This window comes from Sarcophilus harrisii, chromosome 2 (assembly GCF_902635505.1).
Source record: "Sarcophilus harrisii chromosome 2, mSarHar1.11, whole genome shotgun sequence".
NCBI classification, from domain to species: domain Eukaryota; kingdom Metazoa; phylum Chordata; class Mammalia; order Dasyuromorphia; family Dasyuridae; genus Sarcophilus; species Sarcophilus harrisii.
Window position 1 is genome coordinate 341057799 of NC_045427.1, and position 20164 is coordinate 341077962.

Here is a 20164-nt window from a genome sequence, read left to right on the forward strand (position 1 = left end):
AATGGGGGTAGTGATACAAAAGGCTATGCTCAAACTTCACTCTCATCTGAATTATTTCAAAGAGGGAAGAATAAACAAACATTGGAGCACAAAAGGTCATCTTACACAATAGGGCAGTGGGAGAGATGGGGTTAAAAGAAAAGGGGAATAGAAGACAGAAAAGTAGATTGAGGGAAGCAGTGGCCAAAAGCAAAACAAATTCATTAGAAGGGGACAAGTAACAAATATAAGAAAACATGAAGGAAAATATAAAAGTTAGCAATTATAATTGTGAATATGAATGGATTAAATTCAGCTATAAAACGGAAAGATATATTTAGAGTTAAAACAAGGAACCAAAAAGAATCTACTATATTTCAGTTGATAAAAAGAAGATAAGGAAAGTCATCATGATCTCAAAGGAAAAGCAAAATTAGATTTTATTTAAGGACACAAACAGAAAAAATTTTTTTTGAGAAAAGGCATCATAGAAAAATACATAATATTAATACTGAATATGTATGTGTCAAATGGCATGGCATACAAATTCTTAAAGGAAAAGTTAAATGAGTTTCGAGAAAGAAAGAGTAAATCTATACTAGTGGGAGATCCCAATTTTCCCCTTTCAGAACTACATAAATCTAATCATAACAAAGTTGACATAGAAATCAAGGAAATTAATAGAGTTTTATAAAAGTTAGATATGATAAATATCTGGAGAATATTGAATGAAGAGGAAAAAAACAGCATACCAATTTCTCAACTGTGCATAGCACATCACAAAAAATGACCATACAAATCTCACAAACAACTGCAGAAAAATTAAATTTAAGGACCAAAATTCAATGAAACATTAAATTTAATAAAGGGCATCCTTTAATAGAACAGATTAAAATTTAATTTAAAAATTAAATAACACATAAAGGATAAAAAAGAGTCACTTAAAGGATAAATTATAGAAATAATCAACAATTTTATTAAAAATAAATGACAAAAATGATCAAAACTTGGGGGATTAAGTCAAAGCAGTTTTTAGGCTCTCTAAATGGGTACATCAAAAAAAGAGAGAAGGAATAGATAAATGCAACTAAAAAAGTTAAAAAAATAACAAATTACAAGGCTCAATGAAGCATCAATATAGAAATTTTGAAGTTCAAAGGAGATATAAAGAAAACTAAAAGTTTAAAAAAATCATTAAATTAATAATAAAATCAGGAGCTGACACTTGGCCAGGGAAGAGAAAGCAAAATAAACCATTTGCTAATTAATGTAAAAAAATTACTAGTATAAGAATGAAAAAAGTGAATTTCACAACCAATAAAGAGGTAATAAAAGCAATTCTCTGAAGTATTTTTGTCCAACTATATGTCAATTAAACTGACAACCTGAATGAAGTTAGATAAATATAAAATATTTTAAATATGTTTAATAATAAAATAAAATAAAAAAATAAAAATAAAATAAAATAAAATAATAATAAATATTAAAATATTTTTAAAATATTATTATATATTAAATATTATATAAAATATAAATTGCTCAGAACAGAAAATAGAATACTTTAAAATACTGTCTTAGAAAACAGAAAATAGAATAAACCATAAATGGACTTGCTAAGGGAAAAAACACCAAGATCAAACAGATAATTCTAGGAAACATTAATTCCAATATTACCTAAACTATTTGAAAAAAATAAGTAAAAAATCCTGACAAATACCTTTTATGATACAAATATTGTCTTCAAACCTAAATCGGAGAAAGAAAACTATAAACTAATTTCCCTAATGAATATTAATACATTTTAAAAGAAATGCTAGCAAAGGAAATTACAGTAATAAATCACAAAGATTGTATACTACTTATAGGCTTGATTTATACTAAGAATGAAGGACCTGTTCAATATTAGCAAAGCCATAAGCATAATTGACTATATCAACAACAAAAACAACAAAAATCTCAAGTTTAATTTAACAGATGCAGAAAAAGCTTTTGACAAAATACATTTATTCTTGATAATACCACTGTAAAGCACAAAAAGAAATGGAGCTTTCCTTAAAATGCAAAGTAGTTATCTAACAAAAAAACCCAAGAACAATCAAGTAAGTAATGGGGATAAGCTGGAAGCCTTTCCAATAGTATAATAAAAATGTCTACTATCACCATTATGATTCAATATTGTACAAGAAATGCCAACTATAGGATATGAACAGACAATTCTCAGATGAAGAAATTGAAATTATTTCTAGCCATATGAAAAGATGCTCCAAATCATTATTAATCCAAGAAATGTAAATTAAGACAACTCTTAGATACCACTACACACCTCTCAGACTGGCTAGAATGACAGGGAAAGATAATGTGGAATGTTGGAGGGGATGTGGGAAAACTGGGACACCAATACCAATTGTTGGTAGAATTGTTAACACATCCAGCCATTCTGGGGAGCGATTTGGAACTATGCTCAAAAAGTTATCAAACTGTGCATACCCTTTGATCCAGCAGTTACTACTGAGCTTATACCCCAAAGGGATACTAAAGAAGGGAAAGAGACCTGTATGTGCCAAAATGTTTGTGATAGCCCTGTTTGTAGTGGCTAGAAGCTGGAAAATGAATGGATGCCCATCAATTGGAGAATGGTTGGGTAAATTGTGGTATATGAATGTTATGGAATATTATTGTTCTGTAAGAAATGACCAGCAGGATGAATACAGAGAGGCTTGGAGAGACTTATATGAACTAATGCTGAGTGAAATGAACAGGACCAGATATACTTCAACAACAATACTATATGATGATCAATTCTGATGGACGTGGTCCTCTTCAACAATGAGATGAAACAAATCAGCTCCAATAGAATAGTAATAAATTGAACCAGCTACACCCAAGCGAAAGAACTCAGGGAAATGAGTGTGAATCACTACATAGAATTCCCAAACCCTCTATTTTTGTCTGCCTGCATTTTTGATTTCCTTCACAGGGTAATTGTACACTATTTCAAAGTCTGATTCTTTTTGTGCAGCAAAATAACTATATGGACATGTATACATATATTGTATTCAACATATACTTTAACATATTTAACATGTATTGGTCTACCTGACATCTGGGAGAGGAGGTGGGGGGAAGGAGGGGAAAAATTGGAACAAAAGGTTTTGCAATTGTCAATACTGAAAAATTACATATGCATATATCTTGTACATAAAAATCTATAATAAAAAAGGAATAATAAGGTGTCTCACAACCAAAAAAAAGAAAAGAAAAGAAAAGAAAAGAAATGCCAGCTATAGTAATAAAAAAAAAAAGAAACTAAAGGAATAAGCCCAGGCAGAGAGGAAACAAAACCGTTGTTTACCTATAGAATCCTAGAGAGTCAAATATAAAATTTATCAAAACAATGAATTCTTTTTGCAGAAGTTTAAGGGCATAAAACAAAGTCACAAAAGTCATCAACATTTCTGAATATTACTAAAAAATTTATTAGGAGGAAACATCAATAGAAATTCCATTTAAAATAACTACAGAGAGTCTATACAAAGTTTTGTAATTTTATAATTACAAAATGCCTTTTACACAAATAGACATCTAAATAATTGGAAGAATAAAAATCACTCATGCCTATAGAATAAAAATTATGTCTGAATAAATTAACTCATTTATTCAGTGACATATCAGCAAACTACCAAAGTAGTACTTTGTAGAATTAGAGAAATAAAAACAAAATTCCTCTGAAAGACCAAATGGCCAAAAATAATAGGGAATAAAATAGGAAGGAAAGGAGAATTAGTTATACTAGACAAAGTTATTTGGTATTAAGAAAGAAATAGAGAGAATCTGATCAGTAGAGACAATCAGGAACACAACATACAGAAACAAATGAGCATAGCAAGCTTGTGTTTGATAAATCCAAAGTTCCCAGCTATTAGGGCAACAACTCATTACTTGATAAAAATTGTTGGGAAAATTAGAAAAGAATGTGACAAAAACTAGTCATAGACCAATATCTCACATTGAACAAAATAAGTTCAAAATGTGTTCATGACTTAGACATAAACATATCAGTACAGCAGGGATGAAATTATTTGTCAGATCTGTGGCTAATGGAAGAGTTTCTGACCAAGCAACACAGAGAGAGATTCAGGAGAGATAAAATGGATAATTTTGATTATATAAAATTTAAGATTTTATATAATAATAAAAAACAATGCAGCTACAATGAAAAAGTAGCTAGAAATTCGAAGCTTTTTAGTAAATTTCTCAAAAAAAGTCTTATTTCTCAAATATATAGGCAATTGAACCAAATTTATTAGAATATGAGACATTCAATTGATAAATGGACAAAAAACATAAATATGCAGTTTTCAGAGGAAGGAATCAAAGTTATCAATAGCCATAAAAATGCTCTGAATCACTATTAATTAGAGAAATGAAATTTAAAACAATTTTGAAGTATCATCTCATACCTATCTGACTGACAAAAAAAAATGACAAATGCTGGAGGGGATGTGAGAAAATAGATTCCCTAATACACTATTATTGGTGGAGCTGCAAACCTGTTCTGCACTGATGCTTTTAGAACTAAAAATCAAAGAGAAAAAAGAAATTACAAAAGTAATTATATGGGGACAAACTAGAACCATTCCTTATAAGATCAGAGGTGAACAAGGTTCCTCACTATCACCATTACAATAAATTACTATATTGTATTAGAAATGTTAGCTTTGGCAATAAAAGGAGAAAAAGAGATGAAAGGAATTAGAGTAGGTAATGAGGAAACCAAATTATCACTTTTTGCAAATGATATGATGGTATTCTTAGAGAACCCTACAGATTCAACTAAAGAACTACTAGATCCATTCCACAACTTTAGCAACCTTGCAGGATACAAAATAAATCCACGTAAATCATTTTCATATATTTTACCAACAAAGTTCAGCAGCAAGAGATACAAAGAAAAATTCCATTTAAAATAACTGTCAACAATATAAAATATTTGAGGGTCTATTTGCCAAGGCAAAGTTCATATAGAACTTTGAACACAACTACAAAGCACTTTTCACACAAAGAAAGTCAGATCTAATCAATTGGAAAAATATCAAGTGCTCAGGGGTAGGCCGAGTGAACATAATAAAAATAACAATACTACCTAAATTAATCTACTTATTCAGTGCCATACCAATTAAACTCCCAAGAAATTATTTTATAGATCTAGAAAAAATAATATCATAGTTCATCTGAACAAAAGATCAAGAATTTCAAAGGAATTAATGAAAAAATGCAAATGAAGGTGGCCTAGCTGTGCCAGACTATATTATAAAACAGCGGTTATAAAAACCATTTGGTACTGGCTAAGAAATAAAGCTGTTGATCAATGGAATAGGTTAGGTTCATAGGACAAAATAGTCAATAACTATAGTAATCTAGTGTTTGATGAACCCCAAGACCCCAGCTTTTGGGATAAGAACTCAGTATTTGATAAAAATTGCTGGGAAAATTGGAAACTATGGCAGAAACTAAGTATTGATCTACACCTAACACCATATACCAAGGTAAGATCAAATTGGGTTCATAATTTAAACATAAAAGAGTGATATTATAAGCAAATTAGAAGACAGTTTACCTCTCAGATCTGTGGAGAATGAAGGAATTTGTGACTAAAGAACTGAAGCTCATTATTGAAGACAAAATAGATAATTTTTATTGCATTAAATTAAAAAAATTTTGTACAACCAAAACTAATGCAGAATGGTTGGAAGGGAAGCAATAAATTGGGAAAACAGTTTTATATTCAAAGGTTCTTATAAAGGTCTCGTTTCTAAACTATATAAAGAATTAACTCAAATTTATAAGAATTCAAGCCATTCTCTAATTGATAAATTGTCAAAGGATATGAATAGACAATTTTCAGATGAAGAAATTCAAACCATTTCTAGTCATATGAAAAGGTGCTCTAAATCACTAGTGGTCAGAGAAATGCAATTAAGACAACTTTGAGGTACTACTACACACCTCTCAGATTGGCTAATATGACAGGAAAAGATAATGATGAATGTTGGAGGGGATATGGGAAAACTGGGACACTAATACATTATTGATGGAGTTGTGAACTGATTCAACCATTCTGGAAAGCAATTTGGAACTATGCCCAAAGGGCTATCAAAATGTGCATACCTTTTGATCCAACAGTATTTCTACTGGGCTTATATCCTAAAGAGATATGTATAAAAATGTTTGTGGCAGCCCATTTTGTAGTTGCAAGAAACTGGAGACTGAGTGGAATCCCATCAGTTGGAGAATGGCTGAACAAGTGGTATATGAAATTTATGGAATATTATTGTTCTATAAGAAATGATCAGCAGGATGATTTCAGAGAAGCCTGAAGAGACTTATATGAACTGATGCTAAGTAAAATGAGCAGACCCAGGAGATCATTGTACACATTAACAACAAGATTATGTGATGAACAATTCTGATGGATGTGGCTCTTTTCAACAAATGAGATGATCGATGCCAGTTCCAATGATCTTGTGATGAAGAAAACCATCTATACCCACAGAGAGGACTGTGGGAACTGAGTATGGTTTGCAATATAGCATTTTCACTCTTTTTGTTGTTGTTTGTTTGTATTTTATTTTCTTTCTAATTTTTTCCCTTTTTGATCTGATTTTTCTTGTGCAGCAAGATAATTGTATAAATATGTATTCACATATTTAATTTAAAATATATTTTTACCATGTTTATTATATATTGGATTACTTGCCATATTGGGGAGGGGGTGGAAAGAAGGGAGAAAAATTGGAACACAAGATTTTGTAAGAGTCAATGTTGAAAAATTGTCCATGCATATATTTTGAAAATAAAAAAACTTTGAAAAAATCTTGAAAATTGAAAAAAAAAGTAATTATAGCAGCTACTTTTTTGTGATAAAGAATTTGACATTAAGGGGATGCCTATAAATTGAGGAATGACTAACCTAGTAGTAACATGTAAACACAACCTAATTGTGATGATATACTACTATGCAATAGGCAATGATGAAAGGTATGGCTTGAGAAAAACCTGGGGCAAACCATATGAATAGAAGTGAAGTGATGTGAGCAGAACTAGAATAAACCCCACAGTAACAGAAATATTGTAAAGATTTTCAACTTTGAAAGACTTTGCAACTGATAAAACAATTACCACACTTAATACAATTCCAAAGGACTTATGATGAAACATGTTCTCCATAGCCACATAGAGAATGCCAGATGGATAAACTCAGTACTGAGTGAAACATTTTTTTCTCTTTTTTTCTTGCCCCCCCCCTTTTGGGAACATGACTAATTTGATAATTTGTTTTGCATGACTATTTTGTCATTGTCCAGTCATTTCAGTAATTTCTGACTCTTTGTGACCTCATATGTTTTTCTTGGCAAAGCTATTAATGTGGCTTGTCATTTTCTTCTCTAGCTCATTTTACAAATGAGGAAACTGAGACAAATCAGATTGAGTGACTTGCCCAGGATCACATAGCTGGTAAATGTCTGAAACTACATTTGAACTCTAGTCTTCTTGACTTAAGGTTCAGCAATCTATCTACTGTGCCACCTGATTGCCTATTGTACATAAGTTTAATAAATTTGGATTTTAATGTTTTCTCATTGGATGGAAAACAGATAGAGATACAATTTGGAACTGAAAAAAAAGAATAAAATGTCTATACTTTAAAAATAAATAAAATGCAATTAAAAAATAAACCAAATATTATAATATAATGTTTAAAAACAAACCTTTATAGATGAGCTTTCCTAGTTGCACTTGAATGTAATTTATTTAATCGAAGTTCATTGTAAACTAATTGAAAGTGAAATGTAATGGGCCATTACAGTGAAGGATTTTGTTTTCTGCTTTGCTATATAAAACATTAAAGAAAGTTGCAAAGATTTTATACTTAGTGAATATTACACATTAATCATTTGAAAGAAGATGGTTTAAGGGACAAAGAATATCATGTAGAAATTGAAAGCATTACACAAAGAAAAAGTAGGGATTTGAATATTTCTACATATGGAATTTAGCCAAGAGCTTTACACAAAAGCTGTATATTTCATTAACCAAATTCAACAGGTTTGAAAACTGCTGTAAAGAATCTCTTATGTTTCCAAAATGTATAGATTTACCTGATAAATTGCTTCATCACAAGCATTCTGCAGACCAAGGTTGATCATGGTGTTCTGTAAAGTACGCCCCATGTAAAATTCCAAGGAAAGATAATAAACTCTCTGAAACAAAGAATAACAGAGGGATTTTTAATAGGGGACCCTTGTTATGTAATAGTGAGTGAGAGAGAGATGCTGAATCAACAAAAAAGGAAAAATTGCTTCTCAATATTTGTGCACATCAATTATTTGATGTATAAAACTGATTAATCTCCTAAAACATGATATGATGCTTATGTAACTTTTGATTTCTTTTTGGGTTTCAAGTAAAATGAGGTGATAATACTTGCACTATTTTAAGTAGATAACTTCCTTGTATATGTTTACTTGTTGGTTGTCACATTTGATTGTAAACTCCCTTAGGGAACACAGGGAATTTTTTTTTTTTTGTATCCTCAGTCTTTAGCCCAGTGTCTGGTACATTACAAGCATTTTGTGTATCTTAAGTTTTTTAAGATATACTATATCTTTTACTATGCATCATCATTGCTGTTTTTATTGTTGTTGTAGTTCTTTTGAATGAAACCATTCTAATAGTAGTATTAGGTTTTATTATGGGGGAGAAGGGACAATTATTTCCCTTTTACTGATGACAAGGTAATTTCTGTCTTACAAAATTTTCTGAAAATCTATTATGATATCTTATCTTTAAACCTGCATAGAAAACCCTCATCAACACTTAATAAAATTCCTTTTGAAAACCTTTTGTAGCATTCTTATCAAAGGCCTAATTAGTTACTAAAGGGTAACTAGTATGACAATTTATATAATAAAAACAATATTGTAAAGATGAATGTCTTTGAAAGATTAAAGAACAATGAACAACATAATGATCATCTACAATTTCAGATTTATCAGATGAGTAACAGTACTCACTCACCTGCATTTCTACTCCAATTTGTTAATACCGCTTTAAAATGAAGGAAATTCCTTTTGTTGCCTCTTAGTCTCAACAGAGGTTGAGGTCCCAAAGTCATAAACTTACAAATCTACCACCAAAGGTAGCAAAGTCCTAGACATAATTGCTTATCTGGCTTAAGTAAAGATATACTGTCTTTGGAAGGAGAAATTTTCATCTCCCCTTTCTTGCTTGCTTACATCCTTAGTGCTATATTATGATATAGTATCTATCACTTACTAAATGCTTATTTATGTGAATAATAATGATGATGATGATGGTGAAAAATGGGGGGATAGTGAATTCTCTAGTTTAAAACATGGGAGCTATATTTCAAGTGCAAATAGGTATCATTTCATGCTAGGTGAGAGAGGGTGACTGGGGCATAGACTCAGTAACAGTGTCAAAAGTTAAAAAGAGGACATGAAGTTTGAAGAGTGGAAAAAAGTCATTAGATGTGGCAATTAGGAAATTATTATCAACTTTGGACAGAATAGTTTCAGCTCAGTGACAGACTATAAAGAGTTAATAAAAGAGTCAGATGAAAGAAAGTAGTGGCATTAATAATAGTAACCTTCTATAGAAGTTTAGTTGCAAAAGAAAGAAGAGATATCAGATGACACCTAGTGGGCTGGATGGATCAAATGAACGTTTTATTTTGAAGATGGAGACAACATGGGCATGATTGTAGGCAATAAGAAAGCATCGAGTAAATGGGAAGATGGGAAGACACTAGTGAGACATAGGTCAAGTCATCTGTTAGAAAAAAATGGACAGAATGGAACTGTTTGCATATGTAGAAGAGTGTGTCTTGGCAAAGAGATTTACACTTTTATGTGAAATAGGAGTGAAGGATAGAGCTCACAGTGAATGAATTCCGGTTTTTCCCCCAGTGAAATATGAGGCATTATTCTCACTTGAGAAGACAGAGAGGTAGCAATGGGAGGTTTGAAGAGGGAGAAAAAGGCTAAAATCTACTATGGTGAGTGGAATAGAAAATCAATCAGGGAGGTATAAAAAGATTGTCTTGCTGTATTGATGGTCCAATTGACATTACAGAACATAAATTTGTAATGTGTCCAATTAACAGTCAGTGACAGAAGTCAGAGGATGCTTAGCATAATCCAAGGCTGGGATTTGGCAGCACAAAGTTTTTGATAACAAAAAGTAACAAGGGATTCAAGAAAATAAAACAGTGTAAAGTTGAACTGGTTCATCTAGGGGGCAAATAGAGATTAAAGTGTTTAAGGCTGTATTTGGACTCCATTCTTCTTGACTGTGAGCCAAGCACTCTATCAACCATGTTTTCTACTTTCCCCTAAGCTTTCATGTTATCTTGCTGAGATCTAGGTTTTTACACCACTCGATCATGTCCTTAGCATGCTATTTATACTCTGGACATGTCTTTTTTGCATGCTTGTATTTGCATTCCTAGTGCATAGCATAGTGCCTGGAACATTTTAAGCATTTAAGAATTGTTTTGTTTAAATAATAATAATAAGTATTATGACGTTAAATATAGTAATAACATGAATAACATTAAATATACATTTTAAAAGATGTATCAATAAACAATTGCAGTTGCAATAATGTGTTGCATAATAAAATATGCAATTCATATATGACAGCAACAAGACTACAAAATACAAAACATTACATATAATGCAACAATAAACAAGTTTTAAGTGCACAGGTAGCTATTTCTATAATATATTAGTCTAGTGGAAAGAATGGTTGTCCTTTTGTGACCTATTGGCCATTCTGTGTATATCTGAACTTGTTGAGTTACTTACTAAGATACATAGGCTTAGATGTTCTTATTTCTAAGTTTTACAGACAGTCTTTTTCCTGGTTGTTTCTGTAAGTTAGGTTTTATATAAGAAAGGTGCTGACTGTTAGTTGAGTTCTTTCCCTTTGATTAAATTAATATCTTCCTTTATTTTAGGTAAAGATATTGTGTTTGATTTACATAAAGCAATGGAGTTTTTTCTTTTCTATTTCTTTTTCTGTTTGTTTTTTTTGTTTTTAGTATTTCTGTGCTCACCGGAAAGCAAACTGAGCTTCAGCATCCTTGAACTACTATTTCAATGTATTGACTTCTTTTAATAACTTTTTTAATATAAAGGTAAAGATATGTTTTAACATCTAGCTATTTCTTTATATCTAAAAGATGAATATCTTGATTTTTTTAACGTGTTTATTCCACTTAAATTTCCATTTTTTCTTAAGATGAAAAATCTTAGTTCCAAAATTTTTTTCTTTCTTTCTTTCAAAAATATGGTTATAATTTACATCTGTTTTTCTTAGTTTCTATTTCAAATCTCTCCAATAATTTCTGAATATTTTCTGAGTCTTTCAGCAAAATTCTATTGTGTTGTTTGAATTCTTAAGAACTTGGGCATAATACCATCATTTATTTCTCAGTACTGGTTCATTGGTAATGAGTTTCCTCTGAATTAAATGCTAATTCTCATTTCAAATATACCTTATTTATGGAAATCTAACTCATAATTATCACAGAAACTAATTCTGCTTCTCAAATTACCTCAGTGGTGTGTTCTTGTATCCAATTGTCACAATCTGACTAATAATTAGGCCATGCCTATTGTTTTCTGGATCTGGTATGACCTGCACCTCTAGTTTCATCTGAATTTCACAATGCCATTTTCTTAGAATTTAGTCTCTCATACACCAACTTTATAGTCACTTTTCAAATTTACCCATTCAGGTCACAGTTGTAAACAAAATGATTCTGTTTTTTGGTCATACTTTACAGAAAGTGATCTTCAGCCAGACTATTGCTTTATGACCTTTGTTCTCTTAGTCATTTGTTTTCAAAAGTATTATGATTTTAGTCAACATATTTCAACAGATTCTCTGTAAACTTCTGTCTTTAAAATTATGTTGTTAATTCAACTTTCTTGCTGTACTTCTATTATCCACACAGGAGTACGTATTATATTATTACTCAAATTTTATTTTTCTTGAATTGAGCTACTCAGTACACTTTTATTTATTTTTTATTTTTTTTAAATTGCCTTCCTTCAACAATCTGAAGGATTTTTATTTTTATTTTTTTATTATAACTTTTAATTGAGAGAATATATGCCTGGGTAATTTTTTTACAACATTATCCCTTGCACTCACTTCTGTTCTGACTTTTCCCTTCCCTACCTCCACACCCTCCCCTAGATGGCAAGCAGTCTTACTACTCAGTACACTTTTAGCCCATTATTCAAAATTCTAATTTTTTTCCCTACTAACTACTTACAATTGTATTTATTATAAATGCCTTTAACCCAGACAACCTTTGCCTATAAATTATTCTGATATCTTAATGTAGTATTATCTACTTATGTCATAATTTGGATGTTACTGCCCCTTTGCACTGAATGAATTACTCAATTTCATCATTTGCATAAGGTTCAAAGTGATATTGTGGTTTCTGTAAGCAGTCTCAATATTTGCTTTTATGAGTTTGCTAATTTTAGGGGTTTTTTTTCTATGAAACCTCAGAAGCAGGTCTTTTGATAGTTTCTACCAAACTACACACTTTCATTATCAATCTTTTACTCCATAACACAAGCGATACAAACTCAACTGATTTTTTTTCTTCAGGAAGAGATCCTGTATGGAGAAGATTCCAAAATGGGCTTATAATACTTTTTGTAATATAATAAATAAATAATGTCACACTTTCTATATGTTAAGCACCTTTCACTGACTTTTTGGGTCACTCAACTTTCTTCTAGCAAATCTTTATTGTACAAGACAATTCAATTTTTAAAATTAAGTCCTATTCAGAGAAGGTTTAAACACCAATTACTAGGTAGTACCCCTACTTAACTATTTTAGAATTTTTTAGATGATCACAACACCTGATGGTTTTCAAGGGAGTAGGAGCATAACTCCTTTTTAAAAATTAAAATTTAATTTTTCAGAGCAAAATATTTCCTTGTTTCTTCCTCCCTTCACATCAGTAAAGAATGAAAGAAAAAAACAAAACATTATTCCATGTATATATTCAAGCAAAAAATAAATTTCTGCACTGACCACATTTAAAAGAAAAAAAAGTGTGTATTATTTGGTACTCTTGAGTCTTTCCTCTCTCTACCAAGAAGTCAGTAGCATATTTCATGCTCTGGAATTGTGATTGGTTAGAAATCAGAGTTTCTAGTTTTTCAAAGCTGTTTGTCTCTACAACATTGTTGTCACTGTACAAATTGCTTTCTTGGTTCTGTTTCCTTCAATCTGAATTAATTCACATACTTTTTACAACACAATAGCATTCTATCATATCTATATGCCATAACTTGTTCAGTCATTTCTCAATTAATGGGTACTCCCTCAGATGTCAATGCTTTGCCGCCTGAAAATGCTATGAATATTTTCATCTTTAGTTAAAGTTTGTTTTCCTTAGGAATAATCCTTTCACTAGTCTCCCATTCTCTAATTTTCCCCTTTCTTTCCTTCCATTTCCTTGTTTACCAACAAAACATATTTACCAATTCAACATATTTGAAATATATTTCAAAGATATTTCAGGTGAGATAATTTTACCCAATCTTTCTTTCCATTCCCTCCTAATGGATTCCTCTTTCCCTCATTAACATCTTACAGAAGCATTCCAAGACCTAGCTAAATAAACTTCCCTATGGTCCTTGATGAGAATAGAGTTTAGAGGGAACACATGTATAATTGAATCATATGACTTTTGGAAAACAATGTTGCATTATTGTATTGTCAGACATTGTAACTATTAGGTATTTTGATTTATTTTTCTTTGTTAGTAAAATACATTCAATTTGGATGGTGTAGGACAGAAATTTTTTGTCTTTTCTAGAAATGATCTTGCACTAAATGATACTTGTATTACATACTTCACTGATTTATTTTTGAGGTAACTATATAACTACCCACAAGAGGGCATATCCACAAGGATATCCCACTAGCACCTCAACCTTAATAATGTATAAATCTGAGCTTATTATCAATATATAAAAACCTAATGTCATTATATTGGGAAATTAAAGATGATGGAGAAGGAAGAGTCAATTAGTGATTAAGTTTTATTGTATCTACCTCATCTCTCATGTTTGTTTACTTTTTTTTTTATTCCCACTGCCTAGAAGCAGTGAAGTATATTAGGAAAAACATCAAATTTAGAGTTAGTGGATCCTGGTTTTAACACTAACTCTAATTACTGCCTGTGTCACATTGAACAAGTCACTTACTCTCTCTGTATGTCAGTTTTTTCACCTATAAAATGGGATGGTCATAGTCTAGATCCACATTTTTCTTACCATCATTTAAGCCAAAAGTCAAACATGTGACTCAGAATAAAGGTAGCCCACAGAATGTCCAGGTGAAACCCAAAGAAGATTAAAATATAATTTGAAAATATTTATTAAAATAAATAAAAATATAATAAAACAAATCATGTTAATATTCTAAGTCAATATACATGGTTTAGCCAATGTACAATTCAATGGCCCTTTTTTTTTCTATTTGAGTTTGACACCATTGATTTAGACTACTAAAATAAATAGCTTCTTTAACAGAGAATTGAATTGCTTGAATTGCTTCTCTCACACAACTCATATTCCACTCCATTTCTCATACTATTGCCAGAATACTCTCATGTACAGACATATTTTGGACCTGAAAATGGCCAGAAACTCCTTATTGTGTACTTATTAAAATTCAAACCCCTTTGATCTTCATTCAATTTTGTCCACAATCTGGTGCCTCCCTGACTCTCCTGCCTTATTTCATTTTACTTCCCCAAAGTACTCTATACAACAACCAAACCAGAACCGTGTTTTTGCATTTTTCACTTATCTTCTTTGTATTTCAAATGTTCTCTTTCTTTTTTTTTTGCTTGCTGTCAGTCATTAAAATTCAATTTCAATGTCATCTTTTCCAGAAGATCTTCCTTTAGTATCTTCCCAGATTTCATATAAGTACTTTGTTTTACATGACCTTAATGTACTTATGTATCATTTTCTATTGAAACTATGTTCAAAGACAATCACTTTACAAATGATGAGGTTAAGGATCAGAGAAGTTAAATGGCTTGCTCAATATAACAGATAATAAACTGAAATTCTGGAATTCAACCCCAGATGATATAATTTCCATCTCTAAAATAGTTTCTACTATTATTTTGATGCCCTCTCCTTGACTAGAAAGCTGCACAATGTCAAGGACATTTCTTGCTTACTGTTTGCATTTTAGTTCCATTTGAGGTAAAATGATAAAGGAACAGTTTGAATCATATCTACTTTATTGTTTTGAGAAAGTATTTAATGGAAGAGATGTTCAAAATATTGCCTAAAATTAAAATTTTGTATTTATCCATATCCCTTAGAACCCTCATTTCTCTGAGAAAAAAAAACAATTGATATGATACATTATGTAATTTTTCCTTCAATCATGCAGAAAAAGATTTAGATAATCCTAAAATTCCCTTCTACAACTATTGCCTCACAATCAGCTGATTTTCCCATTTCCCTAATCCTTTCAGAAACTCAAAAAATTGTAAATATTCCTCTGACTACCTAGCCAATAGGTATGCAATATAAATGCAAATAGTTACTTCTATTATATATTATAATTGCTCAAATTAAGTTACTTGGATAGTCACACCTGAGCCTCAGTTTTCCTTATTAGGTTACACTAAATATCCTCTGAGGTTGTTTCCAGTTCTAGACCTTATAATGTGATGCTTTACCAGGAGTTCTCCATTTAAAATCATTTTGTTCCATAGGAAGTGAGCACTCACAAAATGAAGTATTATCAAAATCTATTTGCTAAACAAGTATATGCCCAGTGGACAGTGGGCAAAATAAGACTTGGCACAAAGCTTTAACCAATATCAGTTAGGCTATAAAAACTGATATTCTTTCCTGTGGTTTCAGGGTCATACTAAATCACTTTAGAAAAATTCACTCCTATTAGAAATAAAAGATTAAATTAGGCTTTAGTGTCATATTCCTGAGTTACAAAGACATTTTTTAAAAAGTACAACTAATGCAACAATTACTGGGCAATTATTTCATTTGCTCTATGGAATAGTACCATCTTCAGTCCAGTCAAACTTCATTGTTGTTTCTATTCATCTTTTGGAGGCCCTGATCCCACTGATCCAAAGGAGATTGCTTATAGAAGGACCAAGATAATTATAGTAATGATATCTTCCATTTTTAATATAACATTTCATAATTACAAAGCACTTTGCTTACCTAGTACAAGGATAGTTTCCACTTTATAGATTGGAAAATTGCAGCTTAGACAAGAGAAATGCCTTGTCTAAGATCACAAAGCTAGCAAATGTTAGAGGCAGGATTTGAAATCAAATTCTCTGAATCAAAAGATAATAGAGTTCATGGGAAAAAAACAATTTAGTAATCCAATACCCTCCTTTTACAGAAGAGGAAACAGATCCAGAAATGTTAAGTATGACATTTTCAAATATCATCTACTCCTTCAAGCCTGCCTTGATTTTTCCTCACCACGTAATAACTTTCTCCTCAAACTCACACATCATTTTGTTTTGGGCCTTTTCAATGCCGTTATAGAACATATTATGGTTAGCTGTGTATGTATCACATTCTTCCATCTCCTGAAAAGTAAGGTCCATAAAGGTAGCTATATTTTATTATATAAATTCTTTACTTCCTTTTATTTCCTTCTTCAGTGTTTTGCATAAAGAAGATACTTAATGTTTGTTGCATGAAATAAAGAATTTATTAGGGCAAAGATGAGAAGGGATGTATACTAGGTTAAATCTAGGTTTCAACTGTATCCATCTGTAAAGCAGGGATTATTGCCTAAATATTCAAGGCTGAGGGGAGGGTGATTTTTTTTAGACACTTGAACACACTATATAAATCTCTACCATTATTAGCATTATTGTGTGTGTGTGTGTGTGTGTATGTGTGTGTGTGTGTATGTGTGTGTATGTGAATTCACTAATGATTTCCAAAAATTCCTTCGGTATTGAAATTCTGGAGTAACAGATTATTAGAACGAAAAGAAATTTTAAGATAAGATAGTCACATTTTATTTTACAGTAAGAGTAAAAAGTGAAGCCTGAAGAGATGAAGTAAATTGCCATTTTACAAGAATTAAGTAGTGGTGATTGGAATCCAAGAAGTCTGTTTGTAAATTCAGCTCTTTCCAACTGAGGCTAGAAGTGCTGCACCAGGAGAGCAGGGCAGCAGAAAAGATTCAGAAGCGTTAGGATACTATATAGTTAGTGATTAAGAAGAGTCTTTTTTTTTTTTTTTTGTACCTTGGGATGCTTCTCATAGTAGTACTGCTGAGTGCGGATCCAGCGCCCCACCAGGTGGTCACGCACAGTGTGGGCTAAGGCGAAATAATAGTCTCTAGGAGTGGCCACATTTCGATCCTTGACAAGAGTGAAGTGCAAGTGCCGATTAAAACCCTTCTTCAACTCCGCTACATTCTCAGCGCCCACAATGCCACGGACACTAATCTGTTTGCGCTTCTCCTGATCAGTCAAAGGTTTAGCCATGACTGTGGTGTGGAGGTAAGTCAACTCTAGAGAGAACTAGAAAAACTTTTCTAGCTGAGGGCTATGGAAGTGCAAATCAGGAGACAGGGCTAGGCTAGAATAAATTTTGAGGCTCCTCCTCTGAGTGGAAGCACGTCCCATTGGTATTCTACGCCGCCCCACCTTCTGCAGAGCCCTAAATTGTGCTATATCAGAGGAAATCTTTAAGAGGAAAGGGTCTCCAGTCAGAGTAGACCCTTAATAAATATCTGACCATATGATTCTTCAAAGAAAAAAAAATCGATTTATTGAATGGTGATAAACATTTCTGCTCCTCTGACTCAACCTCCTGTTCCCATAAAGACATTGCCCCGCAGTGAGAAACAACCCAACCGTCAAGGGGAGAGGAGATATTCCTAATTTTATTGTAATCTGGGTTGCTTTGGACTCCTTTAATTCCTGGAGCACTAGGAATGAGTCTGTCACACAATTCAAGGAATGAAACAACCCTGGAAATCTTTCGGTTCAATCAGCATAACAGAAGGAATATCTGCATGTCTTTTCAGCTATCTTCCTGCCTGAGTTAGTTTTAAACTGATAAAAATCCATGTTGTTTTAAAGGGATCAGATCTTAAAATTGATTTTTTACTGAAACTTTCCTGTTGAGTCCTCAAATATCACACAAAAAAACCCAATAGCAACAAACCATTTGGGAACATATTAATTTCCATTCCATTTAATTTTTTTCAATCACATGTAAAATATCCAACATTCATTTTTGTAAGATTTTGAGTTCCATTTTTTTCCTCCTTCCCTCCTTTTCCTCCTCTCTCTCTTAGACAGCAATCAATCTGGTACAGGTTATACATGTACAATACATATTTCCCTATTAGTCATGATGTGAAAGAAAAATCAGAATAGGAAGAAATCATGAAAAAGAAAAAAGCAACAACATAGAGTAAAAATAGTATTCTTCGATGTTCATTCAGTCTCCATAGTTCTTTCTCTGAATGTGGATGGAATTTTCCACCCCAAGTCTATTGGAATTATTTTGGATAATTGTAGTGCTGAGAAGAGTTATAGTTGATCACAACACAATCTTGCTGTTACTGTGTTCAAGAACTTATACTTTAAAAATATTTTTCCAATTTTCTTTTTTTATAATAGCTTTTTATTTTTCAAAATACATGCAAAGATAGTTTTTAACATTCATTCTTGAAAATCCTTGAGTTACAAATTTTACTTCTTCCCTAATTATTGTTTTCCTATATAGCAAATAATGCAACAGAGGTTAAACATATGCAATTCTTTTAAACATTTCTTTTTTTTTTTCTTCCTTTTTTATTATAATAACTTTTTATTGACAGAACCCATGCCAGGGTAATTTTTTTTTTTTACAACATTATCCCTTGCACTCACTTCTGTTCCGATTTTTCCCTCCCACTCTCCACCCCCTCCTCTAGATGGCAAGCAGTCCTATATATGTTGAATATGTTGTAGTATATCCTAGATACAATGTATGTGTGCAGATCCAAACAGTTTTCTTGTTGCACAGGGAGAACTGGATTCAGAAGGTAAAAATAACCTGGGAAGAAAAACAAAAATGCAAACAGTTTACATTCATTTCCCAGTGTTTTTTCTTTGGGTGTAGCTGCATCTTTGATCAATTGAAATTGAATTAGGTCTCTTTGTCAAAGAAATCCACTTCCATCAGATTACATCTTCATACAGTATCTTTGTTGACATATATAATGATCTCTTGGTTCTGCTCATTTCACTTAGCATCAGTTCATGTAAGTCTCTCCAAGCCTCTCTGTATTCATCCTGCTGGTCATTTCTTACAGAACAATAATATTCCATAACATTCATATACCACAATTTACTCAACCATTCTCCAATTGATGGCATTCATTTTCCAGTTTCTAGCCACTACAAACAGGGCTGCCACAAATATTTTGGCACATACAGGTCCCTTTCCCTTCTTTAGTATCTCCTTGGGGTATAAGCCCAGTAGAAACACTGCTGGATCAAAGGGTATGCACAGTTTGATAACTTTTTGGGCATAATTCCAGATTGCTCTCCAGAATGGTTGAATTCGTTCACAACTCCACCAACAATGTATCAGTGTCCCCGTTTTCCTGCATCCCCTCCAACAATCATCATTATTTTTTCCTGTCATCTTAGCCAATCTGACAGGTGTGTAGTGGTATCTCAGAGTTGTCTTAATTTGCATTTCTCTGATTAATAATGATTTGGAACACTCTTTCATATGAGTGGTAATAATTTCAATTTCATCATCTGAAAATTGTCTGTTCATATCTTTTGACCATTTGTCAATTGGAGAATGGTTTGGTTTCTTATAAATTAGAGTCAGTTCTCTATATATTTTGGAAATGAGGACTTTATCAGAAACTTTAACTGTGAAGATGTTTTCCCAGTTTGTTGCTTCCCTTCTAATCTTGTTTGCATTAGTTTTGTTTGTACAGAAGCTTTTTAATTTGATGTAATCAAAATTTTCTATTTTGTGATCAATAATGGTTTCTACTTCGTCTTTAGTCACAAATTTCTTCC

At 31.8% G+C, this 20164-nt stretch overlaps 1 protein-coding gene across 1 annotated transcript in view; it reads right to left on the bottom strand.

Moving 5' to 3' along the window:
- Positions 1 to 17698, bottom strand: part of PYGL (glycogen phosphorylase L) — a 114097-nt gene extending 96399 nt beyond the window's left edge. Inside the window, exons 1-2 of the mRNA XM_031952989.1 lie at positions 17372 to 17698; positions 8139 to 8240 (exon numbers count right to left, since the gene is read on the bottom strand). Coding sequence (XP_031808849.1) covers positions 8139 to 8240; positions 17372 to 17614 — 345 coding nt within the window. The 5' untranslated portion in view covers positions 17615 to 17698. The remainder of the gene's footprint in view (positions 1 to 8138; positions 8241 to 17371) is intronic.
- Between the last annotated feature and the right edge of the window lie 2466 nt (positions 17699 to 20164).